General features: G+C 48.4%; 1 protein-coding gene across 1 annotated transcript in view; it reads right to left on the bottom strand.

Annotated features, from left to right (window-relative positions):
• Window positions 1-18,946, bottom strand: part of LOC125739039 (signal-induced proliferation-associated 1-like protein 2) — a 74,624-nt gene that overhangs the window by 36,801 nt on the left and 18,877 nt on the right. The window contains 10 exon segments of the mRNA XM_049008700.1: window positions 51-208; window positions 1,483-1,586; window positions 1,665-1,839; window positions 5,321-5,440; window positions 5,442-5,510; window positions 6,476-6,609; window positions 8,413-8,706; window positions 8,709-9,254; window positions 9,257-9,632; window positions 9,634-10,170. Of these exon segments, the coding sequence (XP_048864657.1) occupies window positions 51-208; window positions 1,483-1,586; window positions 1,665-1,839; window positions 5,321-5,440; window positions 5,442-5,510; window positions 6,476-6,609; window positions 8,413-8,706; window positions 8,709-9,254; window positions 9,257-9,632; window positions 9,634-9,768 (2,111 nt within the window). The 5' untranslated portion in view covers window positions 9,769-10,170.

Genomic DNA, 18,946 nt, shown 5'->3' with positions numbered 1-18,946 from the left:
CTGAGTTCTCCCTCCTGGGTTCTCTGCAGGCCAGGCTGGGAGCAGCTCACCTATAGCACACGTTCTCCGTGCAGGGGTTGTGGACCTTCACGATGACAAACACGTGTTGGAAGTGGGAGCGGACCGTCTTGGGAGTGAAGGGCAAGGCGCCGGGCTCTTGGAAGATGATGGTGACTATGTCATTCCCAATGTGCCTCTTTCTCAGGAGCTGCATGAGAAATGGATAGGAGGCAGAGAGAGAGAGAGAGAGAGAGAGAGGGGAAAGAGATAGGGCAATATGACAACAGTTATATGTTGCCCCAATCCAACAGATACCTCCTCATTGCCAGAGTTACTGTCAACATGAAACACCAAAGCCTGAATTATCTAGCCATCCTACACCTTAAGAGAGCAACCCATTCAGATCACCCACTCTGAACATACAAGGGACAGTATAGTATAGTATAGTATAGTATAGCATAGATGCAGACCCTTATGTCAAAGGACTCTACTGCGATACTCGAGTGAGTATTTGACCCAAATTGCTTATTAATAAAACAGTGGGCTGTATAATATGTTTTTTTTTATCACTTTAAGGATGGAAAGTGTCATCTAAGTGGCTAAATGCAAACATCGGACTACAGCTAGTGCTGATCCCTGTGCCGATATATTGACTGGCTCCTTTGATTAGCGGTGAGGACAGCATACTGGAGGTGCCATTTCTGTGGACATGCCGTCTTCGCTTTAAGAACAAACTCATCCCATATTTCTCATTGTAGACCTGGGTCATGAATCAATATCATATTTGGTACATCCAGGGTGGCTTTGCATAGACTGTTACGTGATGACGAACCGGGCCACACGCTACCTCGTGTGCTGGCACGTGGCCTGGCAGGTGAATGGAATCAAAGGTGGAGCGGGGATGTGACCCAAGGGGAGGGGAACCTTCTAGAAGCTTGGCTGCCATAGGATGAGCACTAACCCACATGATGAAGCATAGTTTATGAATGAGAGAAAAGCAGACGAAAATCCCGTAATTTAGCCAATCAAGGTCAAAGATTTAAACGAATCTCTGTGCTGGGGGTCAGAAACGCCGACAGGCAAAGCCTCTGTCCTTCGTGCCACTTTGCTGTGTCAGTGAAGATCAGGAGACATCAGACCTCCTGGGCAGGAGCTGAGTTCTCTGAAGCAAAGATGTCGAGGTGCTTGCCGGTTTGTCGTATGTCAGTGTCCGTAGGACTGCCGCAGAAAGGCGCGGAGTTCAGGGGGTGCAGTCAGCTTCATTTGTCACAACAGACTTATACCCCCCCCCCCCGCATACTCCCCCCTGAGAGAAGCTGTAATTAACAGCCACGTTGGGTGCAGTTGCCACAGCAACATTGCTTGCCAGCTAACAGAGGGTCCTTGTAGAGGAGAGTGGATAAGGTGGATGCTGGTTGGAGGGCGGAGGCATGGTTTCGGCCTTCGTGTGCACGCACAGACTCTTCTGACAAGAGCACTTACCTGCTGTCTGTTGTTGGGGGTGTAGGGCAGCAGTGTGGAGACGTGGAACATCAGCTCATAGTCTTTGTAGGTGGTGTAGAGAGAAAGGGTACCTGTGGAATCAGCTACAATGGAGAAGCAAGTGAGCAACCGTTGGACAAGCATAGACCATGGAACGATGCGTGTGCATGGACCATCCTTACTCTTGTTGTCCAGCTGCGCTCTGTACTTGGTGAAGCCCTTCAGCCGTACCCTCTGTCCAAGCAGGTCCAGGAACTCGTCGAATCCGGGCCCAGCGCTCTCATTGTTGTACATCTCCTCCTCCGTGCTCTGGCCCGCCTTACAGTACAGGATGCCCACCTTGTGCTGGAAGCTCAGCTACGACCACAAAACGCAGGAAGCGTCACTGAACAGCTGCCAGTCATATCCTGTCCCCTGGCTTGCACTGCATTGTTTTGGAAAACATTCTGCTTGAACTTCTTAGCCCTGTGTTTCCTAATCCGGTCCTTGGGCACCTGTAGAGAGTCCACATTTTTGCTCCCTCTCAGCTCCCAGTAGCTATGAGGAGCAAAAACGTAGATCGTCTGCCGCATCCCCCAATAACTGGCTTAGGAAATCAATACACTGTACAGCTAAACTGCATCTACCCTTTGAAAGCTGCAAGTCTGGCCTACTGCGAACGCTGCAGAATGAGAATGGTACCTTGGCCAGGCTTTCATCTCTCCTCCAGCTTACATCGCCTCTTAAAAGGCCTGAAAAACCTTGACACCTTCCAGCAGTAAAAAAGACAAGGTATGTTCTTAACGTTGCACATCATTGAATGGTCTTATTAGGTTCTTACTTTTTTTGGAAGCAGTTGTGTAGCTCCTGTTCCGCTTACACCTGTACTTGTGCCTTCACAGGAAGCTCAGCCTAGCTGCACTTATGTTTAGTCAATTCTTTGGCCGCCATATGTTTGTAACATGAAGTTTACCTCACTTGCGCGTTACTTTGGACAAACTCATCTCCTGGATAAAAGTAAAAAGAAGCAACACCCTGATCCTGAAGGAGAGCTATGCAATATATCAACTAGCGTATAATTTTTTCTCAGTGGTTGCTGGTAGGGACTTGTGCAATGGCTGCCTGCCCCCCATCTAAACCTTGTGAGTTTCAGATTCCTTTGCTGCCAAGCTTCAGGAACACTAGCAAAAATGTGTATTGCCAAGTTCACTGACACTTTGAAGTAAACTTCAAAACAACAGGTATCTGTGAGATAACAAAAGGTGTTTCCCGTAGAGGTTCTGCGAGTTCCATGCCCAGTGACCCCAATCCACAGGCTAAACAGTCCCAGCATGCCTCTGCGTCATCATGGTGATACTGCTCTTTGACTTCCTCATCTAGGCTGCTGCAGGGCCACGCACTGCTGAGGCCGGGTATCGCGCAAAATACCCGATTTTGATTAATTTGATAAGCAAGAATCTTAGGAATTTAATATTGCAGCGTCAGTATAATCTATGAACTTTCCTACCAATATGTCATCGACACAACTGGGGCATATCAAGAAAAGTATGACAAATACTGTTGCCGGAATGTGGCATGAATACAGTGCTATAAGTAGCCTGTGGAGCTAGTGATGCATCCCATCTTTGACCTTTTACAACCCAACAAGGCCCCTCACACCATACAGCCTTCACAGCACCAATGAAGACATGAAAACAGAGCCCTGATGCTAGGCTCACACTAACCTATGGCAGTACCGACTCCTGCTTTAGTAATGGCATACTGTGCCTTAGGCGTTGAAGGAAGGTTTTCACAAAAAACCCAAGAGAGTAAGCTCACTTTGCTTCCCCGAGAAGAAGATGAGGAGATGGTGAATCACGTAGAGGGTGATCTATGAGTCTCTGGTATTGGGGCGACAGCATTTCCCCCGGCGTAAGCTTTGTTATCTATTGTGGATAATTTTACATGGGGGGGGGGGGGGGGGGGGGGGGGGGGGGGGGGGGGGGGGGGGGGACAGGCAGTGCGGAATGGCCTGCCACAAACATGACCGTTGTCCCTCACATTATCTTTATAGACTTCCTTGTTGACTACTTCCAGTTTTAGCAAGAACATCTTTTCCAAAAGCATCATTTGCTCGGGTAATCATTTGCTCGGGTAATGAGGTTCCGGAACATTTGGAAATATGTCTATCTGTCTTTATGAGTGACGACACATGAAACGTCAAGCTTTATAGTGACCAGTAACGGAACATTCTTCCATTGAGCTCCCCTTCCCGTTATCTCTGCCCCCCTGCGAAACACCACCCCCCTCAAAGACCCTGACTCATGGAGGAGGCATCTACCCTTATGGAGAGACAAAACTAGCCCTTCCCTAAGTAACACTATATCTACAATCTGAAGGTAGGGAATTCTGTCTGAAAGTTTTGTTCCTACTCCTTACGCCAGGGGTGGCCAATCTTATCCGTAAAGGGCCGGTGTTTATGCGGATTTTTCGGATAACCTGTAGGTCAGCTGTTCACACCCAGGTGTGAGGACTCTTCAGCCAATCAGTCCTCGAATTAGTCGCAGAGAAAACCTGCACACAGCGGCCCTTTCTGGGTAAAATTGGCCAACCCTGCCTTACGCGCTTGTGATTGCTCTTTGGGCTTTTGATTTGTTTTCTTCCATTATATAGCTGCTTTTATTTAAGTGGGAAAAAGGCAACAAAATCTCATTCCCCAGGCCAGGGTACAGAGTGTTATACTTTTAACTACTACTGCCAGTGACGGCCAAGGACATGAAAAGAAAAAAACATAGATCACATGTGGCATCTGCACGAAACATCAACCATGACGACCTCCCCCTTATTGCCCGGGTTCCCACTCATCTGGCTCAGTGCTAGCGAAACCCAAACAGTTCTGCCCAGGCCTGCAATGACTCTTCGTATCACAGAGGGCCACAGTAACATTGGCGTTGCCAGACATTGAAGCATGTAGATATGGGGCATTGGAGCCTTGCATGTCGCGAAGCTATCTGTCACGTGACATAGCGAGGAACCATTAACACCAAGTAATACTGATAAGACGTGCTTTCTTCAGTAGCGGAATGCTAATAAATGCCAACAGGCACATGGATGAAAGCCGTGTTCCCTTCCGCAAAACACCATAATACCCACTGTACTTAAACGCTACGCAGCTTTGACTAATGTGTTTTTTTATTAAAAAAATAAAGATTCACCAATGAGGCACTAACCCAGATGTCCTCTAACCCTGTACTGTGGCCTTAATCACATCTGCATGCATAAATTCTGCCTTTCCAGCTCCAGTAATTACTACTCTCAACGATGAAGGGCAAGGAGGAGAAAAAATTAATTAATGACGATTGTTCGATTTACTGCATTTGCACCCCAACTGGAATAAAACGCTGGATCAAAAGTGATGCTGTGACCACGACACATTCTGAGTGGGACCAGCACTGATCATGCAGCCCAGCATCCACTGAACACCCCCCCCCCATGTAGAATGATGGGAAGAGACTGTAGCCATGTAAATGAGACACATCTTACACCAGGGCTGCCAAATACAGGCGGACAAATCAAAACTTAATAAACTATAGCATTTACTCTTCCTTTTTATAGTGGACGCTTTGATCCATAGCAACATCCATGAATTTTTGACCAAGAAAGGTTTGACAGTCCCTGGAGCCACTGACGGTTAGGGACCTTGCTCTGGGGCCCAATGATGACATGTCTGACTCGGGGATTTGAACCAGCGATCCCATCACACTGGCAGCATCTTAACTGGCTGAGCCACACATTTCCCACTGCTAGGTACCTCCTCTTTCGTGCAGTAGCTATGACAGTCAGCCCCCACTGGCCGAGTTCTCCCTGGCGCTGCACTCACCCCCTGCTCGTCCAGTTTCAGCAATTGCTCAGGGACCTTCGGCGAGTTGAGGGCCAGCCTCAGGCACTGGATGTTCAGCTCGGGCACCACGTACTCCAGTACCTCCTTCAGTGGCAGGCCCCCGCGCCGTCCCGTGTCGCGTGGTGGAGGGCACGGCGTCCTCCAGGATGGCCCCCCTCAGTGTGGTGAGCTGCAGGGTGAGGGGTACGAGGACCAGTAGGAATCAAGGAATAATGAGCCAATGGGAAAGGGTGGAGCAATAAGGAGCCAATGGGGAGGAGCGGAGCAATAAAGAGCCAGCTGAAGCAGTCTCCCAGAAAAGGTGTAACACCGAACGTTAGCAGACCAAATAGTGAACTTATTTCTCTTACATGTACTTGTACTCAAACACAGACACAATTCAAAGAATTCAAAGTGACTTAAGGGGCAAGGTTGAGCACATCTATAGTTCCTTGAGATAGAAACTTATCTGCCGAGTAGATAAACATGGTGAAAGTGAACACCAGTATGGAGCCCGCAGGTCCTGTCCCTGATCCCACCCCCCCCCCAACCCCAAAGACTGGTTTTATTTGCCAGCAGCATGCCTCAGCTCCCGCACCACCCAATCACAGTCAGACGGGACAGATCCACATGTGGGCTGGATTCCCTCCCCCACCCCCACCCAACCACGAGATCTACAAGACGTCCCAGCCATCGACTGTGTGGGAGCGCCATTCAGAAAGAGAGCATTTTCTCCCACTGTTCCCTCTCAGATAACCGCTCACGTTCACAGTCTCAGACATGATCGAATGTGACGTCCCATAATTGACTGATTACCAGCTTTACTTGCTCTTATTTTGCTTTTCTTTGATGTGTGTGTATGATGGACAAACGCTAAAAAAATAGAACCTAATGCATGGAGTTATATAAAATAAAGACTCTTGCTTTAGAGCCAAAATACTTGGGGTAGCCTGAATCTAGACAGTCGTAACCAGAATTAAAACCAGATTAAAATCAAAGCAAAACAAAGAAACATGAAATGAAAGAAGACGACGATCACATGAAAACACCACAAACATAACCCATCCCGGAAAAGCTCGTTTCAAATTAGGCTACATCAACGGCGGATATATTAAGGCGGACTTTTGCAAAACATAGGACATGGGCTGCCATTACCTCGCTGGTCCTAAATGTGATCCGGTAGTTGTACTGATTCCCATCCTTGTCCTTCCCGTCATCAGCTTTCTCCCGACGGACGCTTACCGCCACGGGCCCCAGGTTCTCATCCACCCCAAAGTAATTCTGATGTTCTATTGGTTGAAAAAAACAACAAAAAAACAACCCAAATCAAATATAACATCAGCACAGCTGACTCTCCAGAGTCCTCTTCCGGTAGCACTCCAGAGACATGTTGCCCTGAAGCGGGCCAGCCTGACCCAAGCCCGTTGCAGCCTGTCCTCCGGCTTGCCTGAAGGCCTTTGCGTCACTGCGCTCCCATCAGACTGTAACTGGTACTGCAATTTCTCAGTAGCACTACCCAGCAGGCTGCTGTACCACAGAGAAAGTAATTTAAGGGATGACTTCTATACGTATCCTTGAATTAATACAGCTATATGTGTATATACTGTATATATGTATAGCTTTTTTAAGTGCTAACAAAATAAATAAATGCAAACTATCAGAGTCTGCAAGGAACCATTTAGCTACCCGTATTTAAAAGAGGACAACATGTGATTCTTGGGAACAATGCTGGGGGGGCAGCAGATAGGCCATCTGCCACGCTGGGTGAGGGAGGGGTCCTGGCCAGCACTGCACCTCTTTACTGTGGGAACGAGGCAAAAATGGGACAGGGAGGAAGATGCCAACGAGCCAGAAGTGATGTGGTCACCAGGGACTCCTCATCCGCCGCCCTCCCTTTAATTATTCACGCCGACACATCGGATTAAACCATCAGTCAGCGAATCAGGCGAGCTCTAAACATTGAGCCGTTCCTCATCCGCCGCTGCTGTTTGGCTGAGCACCTCCCTCCCTTCCCTCACACTCGCGGCAACGCAAATAGATGGTCTGAGGCTCACATGCTGTAACGATCAGAGGGCAGTCAATCTTAATGACGTGCGCGACCGCCGTGGGAATCGGAGCATAGGGGACGTTATTTCTGCGAGGGCCTTTTGCTGGAAGGAGGACGGAGACAAAAATACTCATAAACAACTGATGACGACAGGCGGTCGCAAGCGAAGATGAACTCCACGTCCACTGTCATGTGATACCTCGCCTCATTCTGCTGCCAGTACGCAAAATTGAAATCGGCACTCCCCGGTTGGTGATCTTAGTCGATTGCCCTAACGTCCCTAGAGAATTTGTAGGGTTAAGCGAATCCTTCATCAGACCAAACAGCATTGACCTAGAACAGATTAGAGCTCTTAATTCCAACCAGGGAATTGTGCACAAAAACAATCAGTCATATTACTTTGGGAAGCCGGGACACAAAAGTGCTTTTCACAAAGCCTGTCCTCTAGGCCAAGGGCAGAAGATGGCATTTGAGATAAATAAAACTGAAATAAACTCTTGTTCTAGATGTTAAAAATGTTGCCCTTCCTCTGGTCCATAGCCAGTCTCAAATGTCCCATGTTGACTTGCCTCAGTGGGCTGCAATAATGAGATCGGAGTCAGTTTCAACTGCTGGGAATCTTTTCAGGCATTTTTATCTGAAATAAAAACATTACCTAGAATACATGCGGAAACAAATGGTGCTTGCTGCTTTATTAAAGACCAAGACTGCATTAAAACCAAGTGAGATGTCTTGTCAGGGAGTTTGTGCACAACCCCACAGTTGGCCTTATTTCCAGAAAACAAGATGCTCTATACTAAACTAATATCAGACTCACCTCTGATATTAGTTTAAGAGGCACCTCTGCAAGAAGGATCACAGATGCTGCTGAGGACACCACAAGGCTGCGGGCTCCTGCCAGCTTCTAGAAATATTCCACGTTTTTTTCACTAAAACCAGGTTGTTTATGATGTAACTTGAGCATTTAGTTGAGCGATGCATTAAGTAACAGTTGGAAAGGATCACAGTTAAGTTATGAAAACAAACAAGACTCTGTATGCCCTACCTTTCCCGTAGAAATGCTTATGGTAGTAGTATGCTCCTAGGTCAATATGCTCGATGATGTAACGCTTCACCTTCTCACGGTGGATGGGTTGATTCTCCCGGGGAACCTCCAGAATGGACACCCCAGCATTCGTACAGTGGGAGCTGAGTGAGGACTCAAAAGAGCAGTTCTCACCGGACCCATAATTGGTCGAGTTCGCTCTAGAGAGGGATATCTTCCTCTCTCCCTCTCCACCAATTTCATTACGGAAATACGGGCAACTGAGCACCAGGTCATTATTCTTCCCATCCCCTCATCTGTGTCCAGGTTTTCTTTGGAATTGAGGTCCTCACGGCTGCCTAAGGGGGACTCGATTGTCGGGGCACCCCCAGAAACCTGGTGCTGGGAGGCGGCGGAGGCCCCCGTGGTGGTGTTCTTCCGCTTGCCCAGGTTTACCCGGTTAGCCATGGCCTCACTGATGTTGAAGAGGATGCTCTGCACGTCGTAGTGGGCAAAGCACTTCTGGAAGCTGAATGGCCGGCGGTCCTCCTGTTCCATGGAAAGACGAAGCCCCTCGTGGTCGCTCTTGATGGTCCGAAGCTTCCGGAAGAGGGAAGTTTCCGAAGTTTCAGACTTGAAGCGTCGCATGAAGGACCTTTCTTGTTCGCGGCTATAGAGCAGGGAGCCATCCACATAGTCCAAGCTCGAGATTTGCATGATCTCTCCACGGGCAATCTGAGCAGCTGTCTGCAAGCTGGGGGACACAGACATGTCATAGTGCAGCAGCTCAGGAAAACCCAGTGGAGGAATACTGCGGTGATCCAGAGGGTCCACTCGGTAGCCTTTCAACATGGTGAAGAAACCTTCCCAGACAGCCCTTGCCGGTCAATGGAAGAAGTGCTGCCGTATTCACGGTGCAGAGAGGCCCCTGTATTGGGGTTGACAGCATTCTGGTCCAAGATGTCTTCTGTGTCGATGTCACTGATGGTCACATCACTGTTGCTGCGCTGCCGGATGGGGTTGAGCCCCTTGGGGGGCAAGGGACTCATAACATTGATCTGTGAGTTGTTTTCACCAGGGAACTCCTCTGAGTCCACGGAGGCCTCATCTCCCAGCTCGTGGATGTTCCTCCTTTGGCCTACCTGTCCATTCTGAAAACCCATTACTCCACTTTCATAGTTGAGAAGTAGACGGCCTTCCCAGCCCTCCCTTTTGGGGGGCCACTCTGACACCCTTGCTCGGGACACCCATCTTAGGCATAACTGGCGTCCCATTGCTCTTGCCTCCCCCGTCGACCTTCCCTTGTGCGCTATTTGGAGGTCCCATGTTTCCATTCAAGGCTTTCAGCTTTCGGCTGAAGAGCTCGTCGGACTGCATGCCTTCAAGAGTTCTTGAACCCTCCCACAACTCTGGCTGGACAATCTCTGTTGCCTGTCTTTAGGCTTGGGTCGAGTCCCCCGTGCCAGAGCCACATCAAGCAACAATTCGAGACCCTCTTTCCATTGCTGAGTCAAAATGTCATTTATCGGAGTCGGTAGAGGACCGGGGCCAGCGTGCTATCCCAATACAGCAGCAAAAGCCTCACAGTAAAGGTGCTACCATTATCAGAAGGCCTTCGTCGGCAGACAGGGGCCGGTGTGATGACCGACAAGCAGTATCAGCCAGTCAAGGACAGTGGTCGGCATCTGAGGAAATGAGGAGGCACTGTAGTCGATGCATTCATTACAGTCCACAGCTAACATGGGACAACAGCTGGGGAAGTCGATCACTTCTGAGAGCCTGTAGGGGAAAAGGGGGAAAATAAACATTCAGATGGAAAAAAAAAATCAAAGCAAGACCTTGGGTCAACTATTGCAGTTTCTTCCCCCAAAATCCAGACACTGGGGGGGGGGGGGGGGGTCTATAACATTACGTCGTCAGAGCAAAGTCTTATTGGGGGTTTCCTGAGCATGCACATCGTGTGTATATTTATAGCATGGGCCGTGCTTCATGGCAGAGATGGAACCCTCCTTTCTCACTTTACACTAACCTAACAATATGACCTGCTGAATGCAAACAGAGGGTCTGTATTACCCAGCTCCAGCCAAAGGGAGCGATTACGAAGTCTGTTTCCCCAGGTTCCAGCCCTCACTGCCCAAGTTGCAAATAAACAGCTGGGTCCATGTCTTCTCGGACTGCTTGTGTTGTAATCAAGCCTACGATTTATTACATGGAAGAACACCACGTATGTTTAATAAAGTGTGGCCAGTGCTGAATGGCTTTCATCAATGGCTCTTGCCGGCAAGGGAACTTTTAACGGCCCGGTTACAGGAAAAAAGAGCAATCATGATATGAATCACTAAACACGGTTTCAAATTCAGGCATCTTCATATGGTTACCCCTGTCCTGTGGTTTGAGACACCAAAGGAGAAATGGAAGACCACAGAGAGAAGACACTTAGAGTATGTTGCACGGTGGCGACCCGTACCCAGCTGGCCGGTGTTAAGCCGCATTGCCATAGCAACCAGAAACGCAAACACCAAAACTCGAGGGCAAAGATGGGAATCTCTCCGTAGGCAGTATAATGATAATTAAAGCCAGTCAAGGGATCGGAGCAGAAGTTAGCCTATGGACCTTGAGACAAGTTTTTAGAGTGCTGGTGTTTTTGGTTCACAGTTTAGAATGGAGAAGGCTGCCAATTTAAGGTAACAATCCTTTTCAATCTCCAATAGACACAGAGGCTGTCAGGTGAAGACATGCACGATGTTTGCATTTTTCAACCCAACCTTTTACGCTTTTGCGTGATAAGTGGCGTCGGGAATGTGGGGACGGTTCAAGATAAGTGCCACGCAGGGGGAATGTTATTGTCTGGGTTCCCCTCAAACGAGGCGCAGGAGTATCACAACATTTCCGAGGTATATTTTGAAACAGTATCCATCCGGATCATGCTATCTACACTCTCTCCGAGATCAGATGCACCTTCTAGCAGACAAAAAAAACAAACAAACGAACACGTCAACAAGGCTTCTCGTGATGGAGAAAACGAATCCCATGTCCGCCGTTATTATTAAAGACTCCATGCTGGTCAGACATGGCGAGTCCTGACATGTTCCAAGCTGAATGTTAATGCTCTTATTTTGCAAAGCGACAGAATTCTGGCTGCTGATGATTTGCAGTTATTAGAGGATGATGATGAACAGACTGCTGAGATTGCAGGAATAGGGCCAGTCTCTCCAGAGTAATACACAAATAACTTAAGTAAACAACACAGCTGTGTACAGCTGGAAGGAGCAAAGGGGAATTAAGCTACAGCGATTCTAAATAAAAAAAAAGCTCATCCATTCATTCTCTTCACTAGCAATGACTACCAGCAGAGAGGGTCTATATTTACAGCTTTTTAAATATGCCTCCCCCCGACACAAACATGACTCCAGTCCAACGTCCTCGTGAGTGGTTTACTTTCAACTGTGAGGGGCACAGTCCTAAGGCTCTGCCTGAAACTTTAAAAGCAGTCCAGGGGTAACCCCCCCCCCCCCCCCCGAGCAGAGTAGTGGTCCAGACTGAGAACGACAGCATTTCCTCAGCCTGGACATGGCGGGAGTGGAACCGTGGAGCGGGGTTCCCCATCTTCTCCTGGAACCGTGGAGCGGGGTTCCCCATCTTCTCCTGGAACCGTGGAGCGGGGTTCCCCATCTTCTCCTGGAACCGCTTCACGGGAATCTGCGCCGTGTTACTTCAATTATGGAAATAATATGTTTATTCAAGTGTATAAATGGTTACTTTTTAATAGCCCAGTAGGAGCTGGGATTATATGATTCTGGCTGAATGCGACACACGGGCCCACTGGAATCCATCCCGGCTAACAGCAGCGATGCTGCAAACCTAACATGAGGCTAATCCTCGGCAAGAACACCCCCTCTCCCCCCCACGCTGGTACTGTACATCTGGGCCCAGGTCTGCAGGAGGTCTGGAGGGCGATCTGACCTTATAAATGTCCATCACAACAGCGAAGTAAAACTCGCTGCCAAGGGTGACAGAGAGACAAGAATGACTGAAAAGTACAGAGTGTCTAAACATTTTTTAATAATTTAAAATCTAAAAACTAGCTGTTGTATAACTACCATAGTACTTTTTACTGACACACGACTGAAGTCCTAACTTAATGTATATCATAGCATAATGGAACAGTGAAAACTCGATGACTGCAATGTGGACTAAACAGCAAATTGGTTCCACAAATGCTTGCTAAATTGCCCACAAGAGTGCATGTGTGAGTGAATGGTGTGTGAGTGAATGGTGAGTGAGTGAATGGTGTGTGAGTGTGCCCTGCGATGGGCTGGCCCCCCATCCTGGGTTGTTCCCTGCCTCGTGCCCATTGCTTCCGGGATAGACTCCGGACCCCCCGCGATGCAGAACGATAAGTGGTTTGGACAATGGATGGATGGGTTCCACAAATAGAAAGCAGTAGTAGAGGCCACAGCACCTCGGGTTCGAGGCTAACAAACCCAACTCCCTGAAACTGCAACTGCAGAATGGCACAGAGAATAGAAGTCGCAGAGCGTACCGAGTGTGTGCGGGTACAGCAGGGTACCCACTGCAGGGTACAGCAGGGTAAAATGATGGTGACCCACTCTGTTATACCACACTCATTATACAGTATATACACAAATCTTTAGATTATTCTTAAGATATGGCTTAAGACAAATGGCGAAATAATCGCATTGGTACCTTTTGTACATTGTTGATCCTGAACTTTCTGGGTGAGAGACTCTGTTCTCTAGATTGACCCAAGCTTGATTAAACCAGAAGGATAATTCGTCACAAATTCATTGCTCATTCTCTAGGTAACGGATAGACTACCCTTCATCGCACCGGATGCCAAAATATATCTGCCACTGACCTTTGACCTCCAGCGTGAGTCTGCATACACACATGTTTGTAAATATATCATTGCGGGGACCTTCTATTCATTTCTGTGGGGAAAACGCTTATCCCAACATGACAACGTTAACCCTTACCTAGCCATAACCTTAACCATAACCAAGCGAAATATGAGGCTTTTACGTTTAGTATTTTGCTTGCTTTCGCGGATCTTTGTGGGGACCAAAACAATGGTCCCCACAGCGTCAAAAAAGCAGGTTTTTATCACATTGTGGGGGACATTTAGTACCCCACAATGTAATATAAACATAATCCACACACACAAACACACACACACACACACACAAAGAGAGGTTGCGGAGAAACTCATTCACTGGCAGGATGCAGAAAAGCAGTGGTGCCGCTGGAAATGGTCGGTGCCGATTGTAACTTCTGTACTTCTGAAATAAAAAGTCACAGAGCGGCTACGATGTAATGCCATGTATGGTAAAGGTTTCCACTGGCCCCAAACGCAAAGGTGGCATCTGTGCCAGGCCTGGAACCTAGCCTGATTTCTCTGGCGTGAAACAGCCTGACAGGCAATTATAGCTCCCTGATAACCGAGCAAACCACCTCATTAATTTGGAGAGCCAAAGAAAGTCCTATTTATTTATTTTGGCGCAGGATCCTAAACACGGTCGAGCCAGGGCACTGAATAACAGAGGGACGAGGGGACAAAGACCTCTGGATGCAGAACAACGGAACCTCCTGTCGTATTTCGCTGCCCGCACAGTCCGATCAACCTAATCTTAGTCTACGACTCAGCGGGTCGCCAGGAATCCGGTCGTGGCCCAAATATGTAGCCCAGAAGGTCACGGGATCAAACCCAGCTCCAACCAGCACATCAGCCTCACGCCTCCTCCCGGTCCGGGACGATTTATTATCCTCAATCAAGATGCCATCATAAATTACAGAAAGAATATCAGAGACGGAGACATGGGAACGAAGGAATGGAGGAAGGGAGGGGAGTGAGAAAGCTCATTAAAGACATGACCTTCAGGTCAAGTCATGTGAGCGCAGACGCGGCTCACGACAGCATGAAACGAGAATGTCAGGCAAAGCGTCTGCTCGCATGCTTCTTCTCTGCGACCTCACGGGTAAGAGACGTCGCTGCAAGAAGGATCACAGATGCCGCTGAGGACACCACAAGGCTGCGGGCTCCTGCCAGCTTCTAGAATATTCCACGGGGAGGGAATAACCAATGATAATAGGAGCATCGCTCGAGATTGATGAAGGGGGGTAAGCCTTTACTAGGGGGTCTGATTTTTAATGAAAAATGTATGAGAACATGGTATTTAAATACAGCACTGGCAATCCTCCTGAATGATGTTAACTGCAAAATCTAGAGTTGCAAAGTTACACTATCATATTAGTGGTAGACGGAAGGTGCCATTGATCAAAACCCTGAAGGAGACCCTGGAAACCAGGTCTCAGAAAGAAAAAAGGGTAATTAGACCACTTTTCAGGCAATGGCTTCCATCAGCCTCCTGTCTGACGTGACAGGAGGCGGAATTAACTGCAGCTGCAGAGTCCTTTGGGACACCCAGTCAAACATCACACCCCCAGCAAGCTGGGGCTGACAGGTACTGGGCAACTCATTTATCAGTGTTTCAAAAGAATCCACATTTGGCCTGTAAAAACACACACACACACACACATATATATACATATCTAAATATATCAACTTCATAAATATGTAACTTTAATGCCAATTATGTCCCAGTTAAACACAAGGGAAATGTGCTTTTAAATAGATAATTGTACTAATTTAGACAGTTGTAATTGATCGATGTAATTAACCGTTTAATGCAACCGTCACAGGGCACATTATAGAACAGGGGAAGGAAATAGTTGAGGAACCTTAAATGAAAAAGCAGAGTGTTCTACTTGTCATTTAAGCTAATAATCAATTTGGAAGAGTTCCACGCAGGACCGGGATGAAAGAGGTTCCTTCATTCGCCTGGGGAAGCCTTGCTTGGCTAATGTAGCCACTTAGCCTAGCGCGGAAGACCCCCCCCCCCCCCCCCCCTCCCTTTCCGAAAGAGCCCCTTTGGTGCCCACCCCGGCTAATTCGCCGCTTTCTGATTCATCGCACAGCCAGAGATCTCTGACACCTATTATGTGTCGGCCACTCGTGGTTCCTCTACACGTGTGATTCGCCGGCTCCGAACCCCGCCAGTGTGCGAGCAGAGCACTGCGGTCCTTCACAGCTTAACGCAAGAGGAAAATTCACGAGGAATTTAACCCTTTGCCACTTGATTCATAAACAAGCGCATGCACATTTAAGAATGAAAGAGAAACAACTATGTTAATATGGGGCGGGGGGGGTTTGCTCTCAGCAGAACCGAGCCTGAAAATTAACCCCGGCAGGTTCCTGGATTCTATCACCTCTAAGCGAGCCCGTAACCGTGAGCCAAGTAGTTATTAAGCCTCTCCGAAATTGCGGTCACAAAGGCCATTGCACAGACCGTGACCGAACACCATGGATCCCCCCACTTCATAAGCTCCCTTATTTCTGGTCCACTGAAGTGAGTCTTTGACATTAACTGGGTTACTGTGAAGGGGAAAGAAAGGTGAAAATGGGATTGGATGGGAGGACAGAGGCAGGGTGTGTGTGTGTGTGGGGCGGGGGGAGGCACTGGGAGCCTTGCCAAACCTCGCTTCAAGGAATCTTTGCAATGAAAATCACAGGGCCTATTAATTTGGTGATCTTTATCCTTATTGTGTTAGTTACTGGATCCTGGGAAAGTTACACTTAAATGAATGACTTTGAGGGCTGGAGCTCCCACACGCTTTGGCTACGGTCAGGGGTGTGTGTGGGGATGCAAGTTGTTCAGTTCAACACCTCCCCCCCCCCAACACTCAGACTGTGACAAGTGACAAGGCGGCATGGACGGGGCGAAAGCGAACGATCCGGAATCCATGTTAGCATCCTTCTGTTAGCGTGTCAGCTAGCTGCAGTGTGAGGCTCCTTGAACTGGCGCAATGACACAGGTCACATTGTCAGGAAGGACAAAACTGTCCACGGTGCGATATTTACCCGTCATATTCGATAAACAAGTTTAACTTGGTTCTCACAAAGCCTGGCTGCTTTGTGAACCTGACTGAATAGTTTTTCTCTTCACATTAAAACGTAAGCTGTATAAGTAAAACTGTATAAAACATCTGGGAGCAAACAGTATATTTTTATTATCATTACAATTATTGTAATTACTAAAATTACAACAATTCCCTAAATTAACCATGTTAAACTTGTCTTGAAGTCTATTTGGCCTTCACGATCTTGAAGAAAACCAGATGATAGCATGGGGTCAACAGTCATAGGCAGTGGCTCTCCCCAGCACCGGGCCTGACTTGCAGCCCTTTATGGTGGAACCTCACTGCTTTCCTGCATAACCCGTCCGGGCCAGCATCCGCCGCTCCTACACATCGTGTGGTCGGCCGTGCCAGTAGCTGCCAAGTAGCCAGCGTGCAGGACCCTTAGGGCAACTGCTCGCAAGCGATGGAGAAAAGTCGAACACACCACTGGAATGACGGTAACCTGTCCAAATGAGGTTCCGAATAGAGCAAGGATGAACGAACCTAATCGGGGACGAGATATTCCGGCAAGGAGGATGAGCGGTTCCAGAACTCTTAGCTTGCCGCTTTCCCTGGAACCCAGACATACGTGACGGTGTGATGAGCACAAAGTGACTGAGTCCCAGGAAACCACAATGCGAATCTCTTTGGAGTAACAATCTACTGCCAGCTGTTAATGTGACTGTTTTCCCCCATAACTCACCTCCACTTCAGCAAATTGTCTCGGTGACAGCAGAGGATTGAGAGCAAATGCATTTGCTGTGGGATTTGTGGGAATGTGGGGAGGGCTGGACTGGCAGAATGGGGGTGTGAAAAGCGTACATCCTGGACTTGGGGGTACGTGGAGGCACGGTCATACACAGTTTCAAGCAATAAACGTTGCCTTCAGACAGAGCAGAAAACAGTTGGGGGAGGGGGGGGGGGCTCTGGCCATTCTCCAAATGCTAAGAATCCCCCCCCCCCCCCCACCGTAAATATAAAGACTAGCTTCAGACTCCCACCAGATTAGGGGTTCGCAATGCCACATCTCAAATAAAACCAGTGGCTCAACCATGCCAGGACAGAATGAAAGACAGGGGCCTGGGGCCAGTACCTGCCAACACGTCCCCAGCTCCATCTATTCATGGCATGACGTAACCACTTATGGTCATCATCGCTTCTGAGCAGCTGACAGCGTGGAGAGAGCTTTCAAAATAACATATTCTCTGCAATACCTTCTTTGGAGGAGAATGAGGACAAGATAGGCGATATGTTTATGCCCCCTTATACAGAAGGTCCAAGCTTTTGCTGCAATCGAGTATTAATACACAGTCGTTCTGGACGTCAACACTCTCTAATCTCTTGGTACAAACTGACATTCACTCCGGGGAGGCTGAGTTACTTCCAGGGACGTCAGACAGTGCACTGGGCACCAGACGAGGGAGAAATCTGAAGCTGTGTTAAAGAAAAACATCGTAATATCGCCAAGAGCTGCTGAGCCACTACTAGTTAATCTTTATCCTTCCAGAATGAGAATTAACCTCCACAGGCCACTAGGGAAGGTTCATTTTTATAAGCAGAGGCCTGCAGGTTCACGCACAAATATAATACAGCCCTCAGTGGCCTAGAAAAGCCTCGTACCTGGGAGGGGTGGGTCACGGGTTTACTGGCTCACAGGTCTCGCCTCTCAGCCCAAAATCATAGCAGCAAAAGTGCCCAGGAGAGAGAGGATGTGACCCAGGCAGCTGGCAAACTCTGCTGGCCCAGCTGCTGTTACACTTTTTACCGCTTTTTCAAACCTGGATGCCGGAAAATGGCACTTCTGCAGAGCCGCCACGCTCACACCTTGAGATTTTTAACAGGGAAGGCAAACTTGCAACAAAAAATGTCCACATTATTGCAAGACAGATGTATGGAGAACTGCTGGCAGAAGATACACAAGAAGAGGGTGTCTCTCCCCAGTTTCATTGATTGCTGTTAACTTGTGCCTGTCCATGGAATAAACTTTGCATCACTGCACCACAATGGGTTTCAGCCTGTGTCCCAATATGAAGCGAAATGTTCCAATATGTTTAGCAGATTGAGGATGTCTTGGATGCCTCCTGGGCATGTCCTTGGGGAGGTGCTTTGGGGATGTCCAACTGGGGGGAGACTCCGCGGCAGACCCAGGATGCACTGGAAAGATTATATCTCTTGACCTGCGAAGGAAACCCTTGGTATCTCCAAAGAGGAGGTGCCGGAGGTGGTTTGAGAGAGAGAGGTCTGGGTATCTCTGCTGGCCCTGTGACCTGGACCTGGAAAAGCAGTGGAGAGTGGGCGGATGGATGCATGGATGTTTATCGACCAGGTTCACCAAATACTGGCAGAAACCCTCCATCTCAATTGCTGGTGCACAGCTGGAAGAAGCCAGGAAGGCACGTGACCATCATTCAATTTGGATATAAATCTCAAGCTGGAAACGGTGATGGCTCAGAGCTGCACACCATTAAAGAAAGAGACGTAAGACTCAGTTTGGCATCATAAGCAGGGTGGCCCCACAGAACCACGAGCCTCCAGCACGGTGTGGAAAATGAACCGAAGAGAAGCACTCTTGGGGCTC

Source organism: Brienomyrus brachyistius, chromosome 3 (assembly GCF_023856365.1).
Source record: "Brienomyrus brachyistius isolate T26 chromosome 3, BBRACH_0.4, whole genome shotgun sequence".
Lineage (NCBI taxonomy): Eukaryota > Metazoa > Chordata > Actinopteri > Osteoglossiformes > Mormyridae > Brienomyrus > Brienomyrus brachyistius.
The sequence above is the reverse complement of the archived record's forward strand: the minus strand, read 5'-3'. Positions and strand labels throughout refer to the sequence as shown.